Below are 16,105 nucleotides of genomic sequence, written 5' to 3' on the forward strand. Positions count from 1 at the left end.
GGCCGTTTCCCGCCCTCCCCAGCTCACGGCCAACGCCCAGAGGGAGGCCCAAGGTCAAAGGGGAAGGTCGCAACTGCCCTGGCCTCTCTGACCTCACAGCCCCACCAGCCGAAGCCCCACGTGGAGGCATACTGACCAGGGTAAGTCGGGCAGGGCCACTGGGCAGAGCTACCGAGGCTGCGACACAGTTCTCCCCGGGCACTTCTGTCCCCCAACCCACTACCTGTGTCCCTCTCCGGGGGGCAGGCCTCTCCGTTGCTGGCCGCTGCCTCGTTGACAGTTGCCGGGCTAGGCATTAACCCACCCGGAAAGCAGACGGAGCCCAAAGCCTCTCGGCCTGGCTCACCTGCCAGGGTGGTATCAGAATTAAGAGCTGTGAAGGGCCCAGGGCAAAGGCAGGATGAACCGGGAAAAAAAACTTTACGACAGGATACAGGAGAGGAAAAGCAGTTTTCTAGGGAGAACTGGAAACCGGCCCCGCTCTTTAGAACGACAGACCAGCAACACTGCGGAACCCCACTTCCACAGGGAGAAGTCTGATCCCCTGAGAAAGGGACGGTTTTGGGGGTTGCTCACAGAAACCACCGCTGAGCGTCCCCTTCAGAACGTCCCTGCGCCCTTGGGTTTCCCTCCTAACGGCTCTGAGGTGAGACTGGCCACTGCTGCTGGAGCCGGCGGGAGGAGGACAGCGACGAGATGGTGCTGACCTGGGGACGTCGGGTTAACGCGCCACAAACGGCCTGCTGGTAACGGCCGTTCCCCAAACTGACTCGAGACCTGACGTGTCTGATTACACGCACGCCACCGCGGTTCACAGCACGCACAATTCGAGGCGCCTCCCCGGGCCGGGCCTGGAGCCGCCCGCCCGGCACTTCCGGCGCAGGTGCTGCTTTGGCCCCGGCCTGATTCCCGAGAAGCACTCACCCTTGCAGAGAGCGTCACACTGGACCCAAGTGAAGGGCGCCAGGTGTGAACGGAGCGCAAGCCTCTGTGACCAGCTGGCTGGTTCTCCCACTCAGCGGATCCCCAAAGCAAACCCACAGGTGCCCCAGTCGGTGCCACTGGCCAGAGGCCCTGGCGCTCTGCGGGCCTGGCCCTTTCCTGGGAAGCACGGAGCCAAGAGGATAGCCATGGCGTCGGCTGCGGCACGTCAGGGGAGGCACGTGCACAGGCATTATCAGCAATCGCGGAAGTTTCTTTACAAAGCCGGGTGACCAGCAACCTACATTGCATGGGACTTTCACGACCTTGGAGGTGTCAGGCACGGGTGGGAGTACTCGCTGTCTTCTGGAAAGTCGCATAGCTGCGGGCAGGATGCCCGGGTACAGAGCTGGGAAGCCCACTGGACACTCAGTCCTTGGGCCTGCCTCCACAGCCCAGCCTCCTGCGTCCAAGGTCGAGAGTCTTTCAGGGGCTGCTCTGCAGGAGCCCCGCGGCCGGCCTGCGGGCAGACGGTAACAGGAGAGGGTACGCAATCCAGGGATGCAGGAGACCCATCCACCTGGGCCCCGGATGCTGGGCGGCAGAATTAGTCACTAGTTGTTTACTCGAGGGGTAGTTACGGCTGCCGCCGATGTGCAGGCCCGAGTTAGCCCCGAGACTCACCACTGAACCAGAAAACATGCAGGCTCTCTCCTGCCGTGGGGCACTGCATCCTCCGGGGGAACGGACAGCAAATGACACATGACAAACCCAAGAGCGTGCCAAGAGCTGCACAGGAATGAGGACAAGCGAGGCTGACCACGCACAAGAAGGAAGCGACACTCCTTAAAGAAGTGACATCTGAACAGACCTGAGACACAAGGAGGGGCCCGCGGTGCAGAAACGCAGGCCCGGGGAACACGGGGCGGAAGGTCCAGAGGCCGGAAAGCGCGTCTGCCGACGGGACTGCCGGACGGGAGGCAAGCTGCCGCTCCAGGCACATGGCTGGGGGGCCCGCGCCCCGGAGACAAGCCAGGAACCCACGAAAACACAGCAACTTGCCTAACACATACCTTTTGACACAAACCAAAAGGGCTGTGACCCAGGACACCAGGCACCACTGTTACCGCAGGACGGGCCTGTGGACGGTACGTGCGTGGACAGGGAAGGCGCGTTCACTCTCACCGTTTGTATGTTGCGGGGAACAGCGGTGATGGTGACGGTGACTGTTAGTGTGTGGGGTCCTCCTTTGGCTCTGTCCAGAGAGCGTGGCATAGGCTGGATCCCCCAGGACCCCGTCTAGATCACCCAGCTCTCTTCGGGGCTTCGAGATGACTTGAGACTGGCCTACAATCTCGGAGGCACAGGGGGGCTGGGAGGGGAGAGTCATCCCGTGGATGCCCCGGTCCCAGTGGCCCCCGGAGCTGCGGGCCCAGCCAGTTCCCAGGAGACACTCTCTGGCTCCGCCTGCCCTTCCGAGGCACACTCACCTTGCCGCTGCCTCCAGCTCTTCGCCCCCTCTGCAGTGCGATCCTGAGGGCCCCTGGACTTCAAATCAATTTGTTAAAAAGTGATCTCTGCCCAGCGGGTCCCAGCGCACAGACTTCAAAACCGACTCGACAGTAGAAGCTGCTTATTGGCGCTTCGTGGCCTCAAGCCCCACAGTGGCTTCATTTCTTCAGGCGGCGATGGAAACGTTCCGGTGACGTCAGTGAACGAAACTGTGGACAATGAGCAGGACCGTGCAATCTGCTCCCAGTGCCTCGCAGACTGGTACGTGAAGGGCATCGTTCTCGTCCAGCTGCAGCATTTTGTCTTTGCTCAGGACACGGCCAGTTAGTCTGACTCTCACGTTCTCACAGCCCAGGCTGGACGTCCGGGCCGTTCAGCAAGAGTGTCGGTGTGAGGACTTCTCCCGGAAGACTGGGCGCCTTCCCCATCGCTTAGCTGTGAAGGTTCCAGCAGGAGGAGCTGCACTGGCCGGCAGTCCCGGCTCTGTGACCTTGGTCAGGCGCTTGACTTCCTGATCTGGGAAGGGAGCTGACTCATATCCACCCACCTTTCACCCAACAGCCTCTTAACGGACGCCCTTTGTGGGCCAGGCCCTGGGGGCTGCAGTCGGACCTGGGCCCCCTCCTGGTGCTCAGAGCCCGTGGGCAATGTGAGGGCAGGGCAGGAAAGCGCTTAGACACTCGCAGCGCGGAGCAAGGGAGAGGCATGGCCTCCGCCAGCACGCGGGCCTTGGGCAGATTTGCTGACTTGGAGGCCCTCCCCCTCCTCTTCTGCGGAGATGCAAAAAGATAGAGTAAGTTCAGAGAGCAGTTTCAAAATAAGCAGTCTGATGTGCGAGATGGGTCCGTCACAGAACCTCCGCAGTGACTGAAATGCAGAGGTCTGACAGGGCAGGCTGGCCAGAATCTTGTGCTGTCAGGGTTTGGAGCGCTGTACCAGGTCCCTGAGGGACACAGTGAACAGGCCAGCCACGCGGCCCCTGGCCCACACTCGGTCACTGTTTGAGCACCAAACTGAATTTGTGGCCATGACAGAAAGTCCATGTGAATGGTAACGCCCCCGCCCGTTAACTCTTACTGATGAGCAACCTGTCTCTGAGTGCGGCGATCCACCCTCGATTTCTGTTTTAATTCTCACGCTTCCACATGGACTGGATGTAAACGGCAGGAGAGACAGTGGTAATCCAAGAGGGTGTGTGTGCGGGTGCGTGTGCGTCTGTTCTAAATCAGGGAGGCAGATTCCCATGTGTTCCACCCAGGAACCCAGTGGTTGCTTAGCAACATAATGATCTAGGCAACCAGAGGATCGGGTGGAGAACAGCACTGTGATTAAGCCTGAGGGGATCCGGCCAGCAGGAGGGCAGGGCGGGCCGGCCCAGCGCAGGCCTCGCTCGCTTCGCAGGCTCTGGGCTGTCCACCTCTACAACGACACCCAGCAGGGGCGTGGGCAGGCCCCACGCTCATGGCCAGGTCGACGACCCCCTTGTTAGCTGTCGGGCTGTCATCTGGCGGTGTGGACTCGAAGCAAAGCACTGGTACGGGTGGGGACCCTCCCCGACCAGGAATGCTGGTCCCTCCTTCCTGAGCTGCAGAGGGCAAAGGGCAGCCCTGCGGAGCCAGGGCACCAGCTGGTTCTCGGAGGGCTTCAGGCAGCGCCACCCCCACGCCAAGGGTGCTGTCTGCTCCTAACAACTTTCTCCTGGATGCTTGCTTCTGCACGTGCACCGCGTCCCAGACCGGAGCAGGCAGGGCTGTGACATCCCCGCTCTAAACAAGAAAGCGACCGCCACGCTGGTTTTCTGTCAGGCCCTGGCGCAGGCTGCCCACCTCCCCGGCTCCTCGGCCGGGAAGGGACCAGCGTGGACGGCTCCTCAGCCAGTCCCCGCACCACTCCATCCACGACACAAGCGTCTGTGTGCGTTTTAACTAACTCGCAGTGTTGTCTCAAGCCATTCCGTTTTGTCGTTTTCATTCGCTCCCGTGACGGGCGTTAACAGAAGAAGGTCGTGCTGAACAGACGTAAGTGTCGCCTGCAGGAGTGCCCTTGACCTCTGGTGTGCTGTCTCTCCTTCCCGCTGCCCGCCCGTGTTTGCGGAGCCTTCTCTCAGCTTCTGACAACAAACACGCCCCCGCTTCCTTAAAAGAGACCCCGACCCCGACCGCCCGGGAATGCCCGAGCGTCTGCAAAGGAGGGCGGTGCCGACGCCCGTCCTCTGGCCCAGAGGTGCCGCTGTTAAGTGCCGCTGGGTTAAACCAGTCGCTGTCACCCTGGCTGGCTAACTTGCCTCTGCTTCACAAAGCCCAGTGGGCAGCAAGGTCACTCCCCACTGACAGGGTCTCCGGCACAGATGCCATGCAAAGTCACCGTCAGAAAGCACACGAGACTGTGACGCCAGTGCATTCCCCACCTGAGCAAATGTCATCTTGTAGGATATTTACCCACTTTGCAAAAATCTCTCTCTTCCCCAAAGATCCTTGACCCTAATCAGCAACTCAGATCCGCTCCAGACGGAGTGGCTTCACACTTACTCTGATTTTATTTCAACTGACTTAGCTTAATTTAGCCGAGTGGAACAGATGAGCCTTCCCCAGCAGACAGGGGCACAGCCGTGAGGCAGGCAGGGCAAGGGAGCGGGCCACGCTGAAGGACGCCCCTGGCTCTCCCTGCCAGCTTCAGCTTTTGCCACGTTGGAACTGGAGGGGTCTTCCGGTCCTACCTGAGCACTGGAACGCAGGTGTCTTACCCACGCTCTGTCCACAGCCCACCTGCCTCTCACGCACCTGGGTCTAGGTCCTAGGGGGTGCAGCCCCTGCCCCCTACATGAGACTCCCTGGGGCCCGGCTGGGCTCCCGTCCCCTGACTTTGAGTAACTGCAGCGAAGCCGCCCTCGCAGTCTCGGCCCGGGCTGCCTCTGTCACCCGCTGGTTTAACTAGTGCAACCGAGAGCCAGCAGCACCCCCACCCCTCCCCGGTCCCAGGCCGATTCTCATTCCTAACAAATCCGCCCTGGCCACCGGCCCTCCAGAAAACTGCACATGAGCACTCCGTGAGTGGGACGGTCCCTGGCCCCGCCCCCGGAAACGCTCATCCTGATGACACCACGGAGCTTGAGTCCCCACACAGGCCCCCCCGCCCCCCATAGATCCGCTGCTGCTTCCTCATGCGGAATGCTCCCTTCTCAAAGTAACAGTGACAGCCCTCGAGGGGGGAAGTGTCGCAGGCTTAGCAGCACCTAGGGAACCGATGGCTGGTTTTACCCAAACACGTGTCAGCGACAGAGGAAACTAGCAGCGGCGAAGGCCAGACAGGCGAGGGCGGGCGGCCAGGCCGCCTCCAGCTCGCTCCCGTGCGCTCTCAACCCCTCGTCTCCTTGACCTTCTCCCTCGGACGCTGCAGCCAGCCATTCTCGCTGCCGGTCAGCACACTGCAGCTCCTCCCACTCTCCAGAACAATCCTGCCCACTGTCCCTCACTTAGGAGAGAGAGGAAGCCAGTGTGTACTAGAGACACGGACAGCCAGAGGCTAACATCGGTCGGCACCGCTGCCACTGGGCGGCGCCACGATTCACACTCACGCCTGAAATCCAGGTCCTGAGGACGGCCAGCAAGGGGTGGCTCCTTCCAGAATGGGGCAGGTCTGTCCACATGCATACGCATGAGCCCCAAAGGCAAGAGACACCCCTCCGCTCCTGCCATCTCCCCAGCGACGTGGTTCCCTCGGGTGGTAGGAGGGCCATGCCTTCGGTCTGGGGACAGGCCCCGGAGCAGCTGTCCCAAATGTGGCTGGAGCCGGCTGTGGCCAAAGCCTGTGAGGGCGCTGTACCTCAAGGCCATCTCCGTGTAGGTGGCTGTGATGACCAGGGCCGTCTCGGCATTGAGAGGTGACCTCCCTTGGGAGCCATCAAGCTATCTCCCTGGGACCGGTGAGGTTCCCAGAGGAACTGAGTCTGTCCCCACTCCACGCCCGGGGCAGGAAGGACACAGGGACTCCTAGGGACACCCACACCCAGAGAATGGCACTCCTTTCCGATCACGGGTCCAGACCGTGCACCTACTCGTGAGCCTGTCACACCGCACTTGGGGCACTCGGGTCTGTGACTGCACCCAGTTCACTCCGCAGCCGGCACCAGACCGTGCCACCGAGGGGCTGGCCCTCCTGACGCCGCCCGAACTTGGGCACGTTACCCCTCGTCCTGAACTTGTGTTTCTCCAAACCGGCTGCCCCACGCGGCTGTGGCACTTCCGCCCACTGAAACGGGCCCTTCCCCGCTCTCGTCCTTTCCAGCCAAAAGCTCAGAGGGAGGTCTCTCCAGGGCTCACTTCCTCCAGCAGTGCTGGTGATGTCACCAGACACGTCCCACTGGGGAGCCTGTCTTCGTGTCTTTGAGTGAGCCCTCACGTGCTCGCTGGCCACCTCGCTGCCCCTCACACTCGCCCAGCGCAGGCGGTCGCCAGCGCCCCAGCCCGGGGGCGGGTGGGCGGGCTGCCTGTGTGGTCTGGTGTCTCCTCACACTCTGCCCCCCGCTGCTGTCCCCCTGCCCGATCCTGGCATGGCCGACCACGTGCTCACTGCCGGCGCACCCGCCACCAGACGCTCTCGTGTGGTGTGGGTGTCTGCCGCCTCTCCCTCGGCCATCTACATCCTGCCGACGTGCCCCGGGACCTGGCTTGACCGTTTTCTCTCTCGTTGCTGTTTCAGAAGCCCAGAGGTCGTGAGCACCATCTCAGGTACAAGGAGCACAACGGTCACCTTCACTGTTCGCCCTGGGACCGCCCAGCCCATCACCCTGCAGAGCCGGCCCCCAGACTATGAAAGCAGGACCTCAGGGCCACGACGCGCCCCCAGCCCTGTGGTCTCGCCAACAGAGATGAGCAAGGAGATGCTGCCCCCCGCCCCCGCCGCCGCCCCTTCCCCCGCCCTCTCCGACGTCTTTGGCCTTCCGAGCCAGCCCCCCTCCGGGGACCTGTTCGGCCTGAGCCCGGCGGGACGCAGCAGGTCGCCGTCACCCTCGATCCTGCAGCAGCCAGGCTCCACCAAGCCTTTCACAGCTAAACCTGTCCACCTGTGGACCAAGCCCGACGTGGCAGACTGGCTGGAGAGCCTGAACTTGGGTGAGCATAAAGAGACCTTCATGGACAACGAGATCGACGGCAGCCACTTACCAAACCTTCAGAAGGAGGACCTCATAGATCTCGGGGTGACTCGAGTCGGACACAGGATGAACATAGAAAGGGCTCTGAAACAGCTGCTGGACAGATAAGGGTGGCTGCCCTCGGCCTTACAGACCCCTTGTTATAAGTAGAGATGGGCTTGCACTGAAGTGTCTGGATGGCCAAGCGAGGTCTGCGAGCACCAAGCCCGCGGCGTGGGCGCGTCCCCTGGCACTCCGAGGAGCGCCGGGTGCGCCCACGGCTCAGCAGAGGCCTTGAAACTCCCCAGCTCTCTGTGTCGTTTCTGGGCTGTTTCTGTCCACCAGGACAAGGGGAGGGAGTTTTTCTAACTGGGAAAGATTCACGCTTGCCTCGCAGCATGCAGGTGACCTCACTTTGCCGGGTCCAAGAGGCGCCCGCCGGTGTGGCGCGGGGTCTGGCTCCCGCGGGCAGACACCCCTGTACTCCAGATACCTCCTGAGGCCTCCCTCGCCGCTGCCGGCAGCTCGCACCCGGGCCCCGCGCCCCCTCGGACGCCTCCCGACGCTCACTCACACCTTTCTTTCCTGCCCTTGGCTTGCGGCGAGACGCCCCAGACATGTTTGTCCGGCGCCCCCTCTTGGGCCCGGAAGGTACAGGAGCTCTTTCCGCAGAGCCTCTCCCCACCGCCTCCTGCGGCGCGGTCCCTGGCCCTTAGGCCGGAGGGTGACGGCGGCGGTGGGAGTCTGAACGGGATCGTGCCCAGCTTTGCTCAGCTTTCTTTATTTCTGCAAATCTGTTAGCGTAATTCCAAAGTGGCCAAACAGATGTCACGTGGAGTTAGTCAAAGCACAAAGTCACGATTCCGAGGAGGAGGGGCGACGTGGCCGCGGGGTCTACAGGCGTGCGGGGCCGGGGCCGGGGCTGCGGCTGCGGCAGGGCCCGCCACCGGGCAGGTTTTTGTTTTCACTGAAAGGGTGTCGACTTCTGCAGAGATCAAAGCAGGTGAGCGTCTACTTCGACACGGACAGGACACAGGGCGGTGGTGGACATGTGCTGCTGCTGCTGGGGGGCGCTGGTCTGTCGCCGGGAGCTGGGTGGGGTGCAGAGACCTCCATCCCGAGCCCAGATAAGGGTGAGTCAGCCTCGCTGCTGAGACGGCCTTTTGCTCTCTGAGGCCAGGAAGATGGGACTTCGGGGGTCTTCCCCTTTCTCTCTGAGTGTCCAGGAGCCCCCCCAGCTTGTCTTAGCGGTCAGCGGGGGTTTGGGAGAACCAGCGGGAATGGCAGGACCCGGGCTTGACGACGGAAGGTGGGCTGCAGGCTGAGGGCGAAGCGGTTAGTTGGGAAGACGGCGGGGCGGCCACCTGGCCTGCCGGTCTCGCCTCTCCGGCCTGGCGTTCTTGAGCCGGGCCCCATTCTTGTCCCTGGAGTCCCCCACCCATGAGAATACCTCTAATTTCCAAGGGAGGTCGCCAGCTGCACTCAGGCCGTGACACATCCAGTCAGGCTTCCAGCACGTTCTCGCACCTGGAAGGAAAGCGAATGTCAGGTTTGAGCTTTTGTTATGATTTCAGAACTAGCCTAGCCCATCTCTAATTATAAAAACATGGTTTTTTTCTTTTTTGTTTTCCTTTATGCTCACAATCGAGTGTCTGATTAGGTCTGGAACGGCTCTAGAATGAACACGTAAAATTTAGTGATTTAAAATCTTTCTTTACTGCAAGTTTAAATAGTTGTACAGATAGTTTATAAGCACAATATTTTAAGGGGAAAAAAAGTGGCTGGTCTACTAGGCAGCCTTCGTGCCACTTCAGTGCTGGAAAGTTAAAGAAAAACAACTTTTGTGATTTAATAATACTATTTCTGTGGAATATTATGAAAGTATGACCTTTTTAAATCCACCTTATCTGGATGCGTCTGAACCAGCAGAGCTGTGTTATATTTTCTATCTTTGCTAGAACTTCATCATCGAAGGACAGTTATTTCTTCAAAAGTGGTTATAACTCTCAATGCAGCAGTTTCTCAAAAAACACACACGCACGCACGCACACACACGCACACACGCACACACCTTCTAGCCACAGGCCCCTGAATTGGAAACCAAGTTTTGGACCTTCCTCTGTTCCAAAACCTTTTGCGGGTCCATCTTTATCTTTGACCCGATCCAACTTGAAATCAACTGAATATTAAGGCGCTGTACCTCTGTGCACTTTCCATTTTTCCATCGAGAGACGAATGAATGACTTTCACGCGAGAGAAAGTTCAAGCCGAGGCAGCACAGGGAGCCTGCTGAGGCTGCCCGACGGCTCAGAAAACGCAGGAGCGGTGGTTTCTGTCTTCCATTTGGGTAACTGCAGACCCCGTCCGTCTACTTCGCCGCAGCTCGTTCTCCCTTTGCCTCGTGTTGGTATCATGGTGTCTGCGCTCAGTGCCAGGCAGGACACCAGGTAGGAGGGGAGTAAAGGAAACCACGGGCAGGCTGTGACCACTCGCAAGTGGGTGGCTGTAAGTTTGCTGCACTCTGGTAGCCAGTCGGGGAGAGCTGGCTAGTCACTGTCTGAGACTTCAAGGCCCCGTGCAACTCACCAGAAGCAAACAGACTGCAAGACGAAAGAGCTGATGAAATCCTTTATTTTTCCACTGTCTCATTCTAGCAAAGTAACAGAACCCGTCAGAACCTGCACCGACCAGTGAAATAAACACACATTGCCAAGATGAACCAGTCTCTCGCTCCCTTTGATGAGTTTGCTACAGAAAGCAATAGTCCCTCATTCAAATCATTGCCCACTGTCCGTCCCTCGGGACCCATTAGGACCAGGCCCTATTCCAGGACACTCTTTAGTGGTGGAGCAAACCCTAAACTGCTCACATAAAGATCATGTTAATACTATTCCAGGTTTTAAGATCAACTTTTGTTATATACTGTAATTTAAATAAATTGCATTTACATGCCTAGTTTCTGTAACATTGTGTAAACGAAACCAAAATCTCACAAGATGTAAATTATGTACACCTGCCAAGATACCTTCTCCAGGGTGTCTGTGCACATTTTAAGTTAATTCAGATAATATAAAAATGACTCGATGTGACTGTTGATTTGCCGAACTTTACATATCACGAAGTGAATTATCTGTGGTACTTTAGTTAATAAAATGGTGATTTTTTTTTCCTTTCCTGAGTTATTGAGCAAGCAAGCATTACCCAGATGATCTGGCAAGGACTTTTTTTTGTGTGGGCCACAAATATTGATTTTTTTCCCATTGAGTTTTTTTTTTTAGAAACAAATGTTTCACACTATAGTTTGTGTAACGTGTTCGCATTATCTATGTTACTGTTACTTTTGTGCTTTTCTTCTTTTTAGACTTTATTAAAAACGACAAAAACAAAAAAAAACAAGCTCCTGTAATTTGCACTTCCTCCAAATCCTTAGATCTCTTGTATGGCAACCAAAACTACTGTAAAAAAATAAATCGACTATTGCACTAAGGTTGTGGTCCTGATTGCACACAGTGATAACTGTCTGAATTAAACAAACGAAATGTTGCCAAACTTGCCATCTAACGTAGGTCCCTGGAACATCGCAGCCACTTTACCTCTGTAAAACTGGCCAGTAATCTCTTTGATCAGAGAAAAGAATCTCCCCTCACGGAGCTGATTTACCTGGTTTCCACCTCCTTCATGGATTCTCCGTGTGCAGATTTCACAGCCATGCGGATGTCCACACAGACGTCTGTGAACGCTGCTGTCAGGGCGGCTGAGGCTTGGCTTTTGTTTGGGGTGGATGTAGGGGTGTCACGAAGCGGTTGCCAGGTTGGGCTCCCTCTGCCCAGAGTAAGGTCTCCCCCACATCCGCTGCTTGTCTTCTGGCGGCCCGGCCACGAGGGCTGCGGAAGTGGGCAGCCTCTCTGGTTGCCATAAAGCTAACGGCCTCGGTGGGCACCCGCGCTGAGGCTTGGGGCAAGAGCACGTGTGTCTCCTGGCCAAGAGCTGAGCCGGGGGACACAGCGGTCCCTCCTGCTGTGGGGAAGTGTGTCTTACGCTCACACGGAACCTCTCCTTTGGTCTCATCAGTGGAAACTTGTCATTAGCTCCTGAACAGTTTCTTCCTGAACAGTTTGGCACATTCTCCATCTGAACAGCGGCCAGTGTTTCTGCGTTCATGAAAAATCCCAATGCTCGCACCTTCTGTCCCTCCCTCCAGTCCTTCTGCCTCATGGGCCAGTGGTTTCTCCCAGATCCTGACCGCCCCCCAACCTCGCCTCAAGGGTTTCCCTCCAGACTTCTAGATAAATGTATCCGTTTGTCTTGTTAAGAAAAAAATATATATCTTGGAAGACTTTTACTTGGAGGCGTTTTAGTAAGTGGTGAGCTGGACCGTCTTTCCGTGTTTGTAGACAGCCACGTGCACACGAAGCGGGTGAGACTCCCAGCGGCTGGGCGAGCACAGCAGCTGCGCGTGGGGAACCGGGTCATTCCAAACTTGTTTCTCACGCTTCGGCAGAGCTATCGCTTCAAGGTTCAATCCACGCTGTATCGGTGATTTTGTGCTTTGGTTGGTCCTGTAACATGTTTCCACATTTCACGGCCTTTACCGTCTTATGTTTAAAATTACAACAATCACTGTCCATCGCTTCTACTCTTGTCTATAGCGATTCTGAAACTTTAATATGAGCCTTCAAATAAATACAGAAACAAAAAAAAAAAACGGAAAAAAATAAAGTGTGTGCCTTGGGTGTTTTGAACCTGATCTGCATAAAACCATATTGTATTCAAATGCTGTATATTTAATGAAAGGATAAATATATCTTCACTGTATTAATGTAGCTGATAATATAGTTATAGTGCCTTGTTTTCTGAACTGAGAAGCCCATATCAATGCAGAACGTAAAATCAACAACGATTCGAAAAATGAAATGTTGAGAAGACCTAGACATGATTCTGGAGCCTTTCTCATCATACGACTGTGAAATATACACAGTCATTTAAAAAATAAAAAGAAAATTGAAATAAGATTGTGTTATCCATTAATTTTCCATCAAAGTGCTCTGTACTTATCACTTGCAGTATTTTCACTTAGTTACAATACAAAACGTCTTTGAGAATTTCCATGGGAGTGAGAAAGGACATCTCGGCCAGGAGTCCTGGGCTTTCAGACCCACTTCCCCTTGTGTTGCGTCGCCCCCCAGTGGTACTTGTTGGTAATGCTGACTGAAGTAGGGAATATCCATCATTTTCACATTTTGTTAAAAATAGCCAAAATATTTCTTTTCAGTGACTCGGGCCACTCATCTCTGAAGAACTACTTCCATTTTTCGTAAGCTAAAAAGTGGCAATACGTAGTCTTTAAGGAAAAAATGATCCCAGAAATACGTCATCTAACTCTCACCTCAACACTGTCCTGCTCCATTTACTGAGTGTACTGTCAAGCTTCCCTGAGCAGCCTGTGGCCTCTCGGCTGAGTCTGTAGTGTAGGAAGTGTGTTAGGAACTGCCGTTCTGCCTGTGGGACCGGGACAATCAGCACTAGTGAAAGTCTAGGGCGGTTCGCTCAGGTCAACAGCCCCCTCTTGTTGGAACGCCTCAGCAAGCAGGCGGCTGACACTCCCAGCGGTAGGGCAGAGACCACGTGCTGGATCTGCTGGCATGGCTTTGGGCTCTTCTGCTAGACACATCTCCAGGGAGCAAGGGAGCCCGCCGACCTCACGAGATTATCGTCGGTGCTTCCATTTGCCAGTCCCGCATCAACTGGATATCCGGACTTTGATTCAGGCAACAAATGCTGCCAGTAATCTGAGACTCTGAAAGGGGTGCTTTGGGAGAGATGGCCAGGGCTTCTTGGGGGCCCCCATTCCTCTGCTGGGAAGACGTACATGTCCAAGAGTCAGAGGGGTGAGCTGGAGCACTGAACACAGCCTATGGGCAAGACTGACGGGCAGCCGAGGCCCAGGCCCCGTGCGAGATGCAGGTCAGGGAAATGGCTGGCGGTCTTCTGTGCAGGACTCAGTGTGGACACACTGATCACGCACCTGCCTCTGGTGGCCAGCACACCTCTACGGGTGCTCCTGGACGTCAAGCCATCCTGCCACGGCCCACTCCTTGTCTCCCTTGCCAAAGGACTTAGACTTAAGTGTGTTCTTCAAGCCCCAGAATCCAGAGAGCGGGAGGAGATCACAGCCCCAAAGCTCCAGGGACGTGGCCATGGCACAAGGCAGGGGTCTAGGATGGCTGTGCGTGGTCCCAGGTGCAGTACAGGCAGGGAATAACGGCAAATCTCACGCCAGGTGCCACTCAGAGCACTGCAGCAAGTGTCAAACAGTCCCATGAAGTAGAAACGAAGAGCCCCATTTACAGATGAGCGAACCAAGTCGTGCCAGGGTCCACCGTGAGTGTAAAAGCAAGGCCTGCTGTAGCGCTTCCAAGGCAAAGTCCATCTGTAGGAAAGAAAAGCCCCCATCGCGTGCCGCCAAAAACACTGCGAGTGTCAGCATCTAACCCCAGCTCAAGGCCACACCTCCTCCTGCTCGGCTCCCGTCACTGGTGCAGGAGGCGGGGCCAGGCAGGTCGCCTCCCAGCGAACCCACCTGCCGCTGTGAAAAGGGAGATCTCAGGGTTACCTTATGTCCCTCCACCAGAGTCAGGGAACCTGGGGCCTCGGGGTCCCAGGCTGTCACGGAGCAAGCCCCGATAGTTGTAAAAGTCCCCACGCGGAGAGGCGTGTGACGTGACATCGCTTTAAGTCTCACAGGAATCCCAGGAGGTAAGTATCACAGAGGTGACTGACCCCCTTCACCGATGAGGAAACTGAGGCTCGGAGGAACCAGATGCGGTGTCGAGGAGGCCGGCACGAATCAATCGTCGCGCAGAATGCGTCCTCGCCGAGGGGCGGGGCTGCCCTGGCCCGTCCCTCCCAGCGCTCCGTGACACTTGTTCCCGGGGCTCCGAGCTCCCCGGAATCCTCCCGACGCGCTCCTTCGGGCCCGAGGCGGCCACCGACGCCGGGTGCCTCCCCCACACCCCACGGCAGCCCCCACCCCGTCCGGCTCCCCGCGCAGCGCCGCAGGGCCGGCTGCGGCTGTGGTGGGTCTTTGCAGGACGGAAGGGGCCGCAAGCGCAGGGCCGGTCACAGCGTGCGGCGCGGGTCCGCCACGTCGCCACAGCGGCGACGCCCGAGGCCCCCGCCCCGACCACCAGTCGCTCGTCCGCACCTCAGGCCCCCCCTCCGCCTGCTCCTCCGCCCAGAGTCCTCGTCATGGCGCCTGCTCAGCCTCCCGGCCCGCCGCATGTACAGCAGCACTCACCCCGCTCACGTGTCCCCACTGCCCGCGGCGCTACTCCGGCGGCTTCACCCCCCCGAGGGCACCTCGGCGACAAAGCCAACTGCACGCGGCCGCTCGGCCTGGAGCCCACGCGGAGGACGCTGGGCCGCTGGTCACGTGCCCCACGCAGACCAATCATGCCTGGCAAAAGGAGGGCTGAGCTGTGATTGGCCCAGCTGGAAGAGCCGGGCAGGTTTGGGCCAATCCCTAGGACTAGGAGGCGGGCCATGGCCTAGGCAACTGCCCACCTGGAGCTATGGCTCATCCGTGGGTGCAATGGGCGTCGCTGGGCGGAGGCCACGGCCACAGGTGCACCTGGGAAACTGGCCATCAGAGAAATGGTGAGCGCTCTTCCCTGGGTCCCTTTCCTTGTGGGAGCCATGGTCTCGGCTTGAATCTGGCCCTGTGGGCCGTGGGGAGCGGGCTCCACGAGCCCGTGTCCGCTCGGGATCTGTCCCCAGTCCCGTTCCACAGCTGTCCGTCCCGGGGCGGTGGGCTCCCTAGGCCTGAAGACGCTGATACTTCTTTAGACCCCTCTGTCTTGGGACCTGGGCCGCGAAGGGACCCCTCTTTCCCATTGGGAAGTACACGTTTGAGGTCCACTCGCCTAATAGGGTTGTCGTGTGACATTCCATAGCCTCAGAACCACTTTAGCTGCACATTGAGCAGCAGAGGAGAGAATTACCCGCAGTCCTGCCCACGGCCTCTCAGCAGCGAGGCCTGCGTAACGCCAGCGTCACTCACTCATCACCCGTCTTCTCTTACCTTGGCTGGAATCATAATGCACCTGCTCTGTCTCTGCTTTCTTCGCTTTCCTTTACGCCCCGGGCCTTCGTCCAGCGGTTACAGTGACCCCAGCTCTTCCTGGTGATGGTGGCGTGGCTTCCCACAGAGCGGGAACACCGTAATTTCTTTGATGGGCCTCTTTTAATTGGACGTAAAGGGAATTCCCAGTTTCCCTATTACAGCATCGCCTTAGATCACCCCTGTGCTGTTGCCGTACTGACCTCAGCCCCAGGGACTGACACGGGGGCAGCTTCTGTGCAGACAGGTGGCAGGGACACCAATAAGACTGTGTGAGAAAAAGAGTCTGGGGTCCAGGCTTACAAAACAAATGCCACATCCCAGCTCAGGGGCTCGTTAGCTGTGAGGGCAGGGCCACAACGCAGCTGGGAACGTTTCCACTCTTATCCAGATCAACTTAAGCAGATCAACTTAACTCATAG

The 16,105-nt window shown here is 57.6% G+C and overlaps 1 protein-coding gene across 1 annotated transcript in view; it reads left to right on the forward strand.

Annotated features, from left to right (window-relative positions):
• Positions 1-11,050, forward strand: part of SHANK2 (SH3 and multiple ankyrin repeat domains 2) — a 408,406-nt gene extending 397,356 nt beyond the window's left edge. The window contains exon 26 of the mRNA XM_025046286.1: positions 7,132-11,050. Coding sequence (XP_024902054.1) covers positions 7,132-7,693 — 562 coding nt within the window. The 3' untranslated portion in view covers positions 7,694-11,050. The remainder of the gene's footprint in view (positions 1-7,131) is intronic.
• Positions 11,051-16,105: the final 5,055 nt, after the last annotated feature.

The sequence above is a fragment of the Pteropus alecto genome, unplaced genomic scaffold, assembly GCF_000325575.1.
Source record: "Pteropus alecto unplaced genomic scaffold, ASM32557v1 scaffold43, whole genome shotgun sequence".
Lineage (NCBI taxonomy): Eukaryota > Metazoa > Chordata > Mammalia > Chiroptera > Pteropodidae > Pteropus > Pteropus alecto.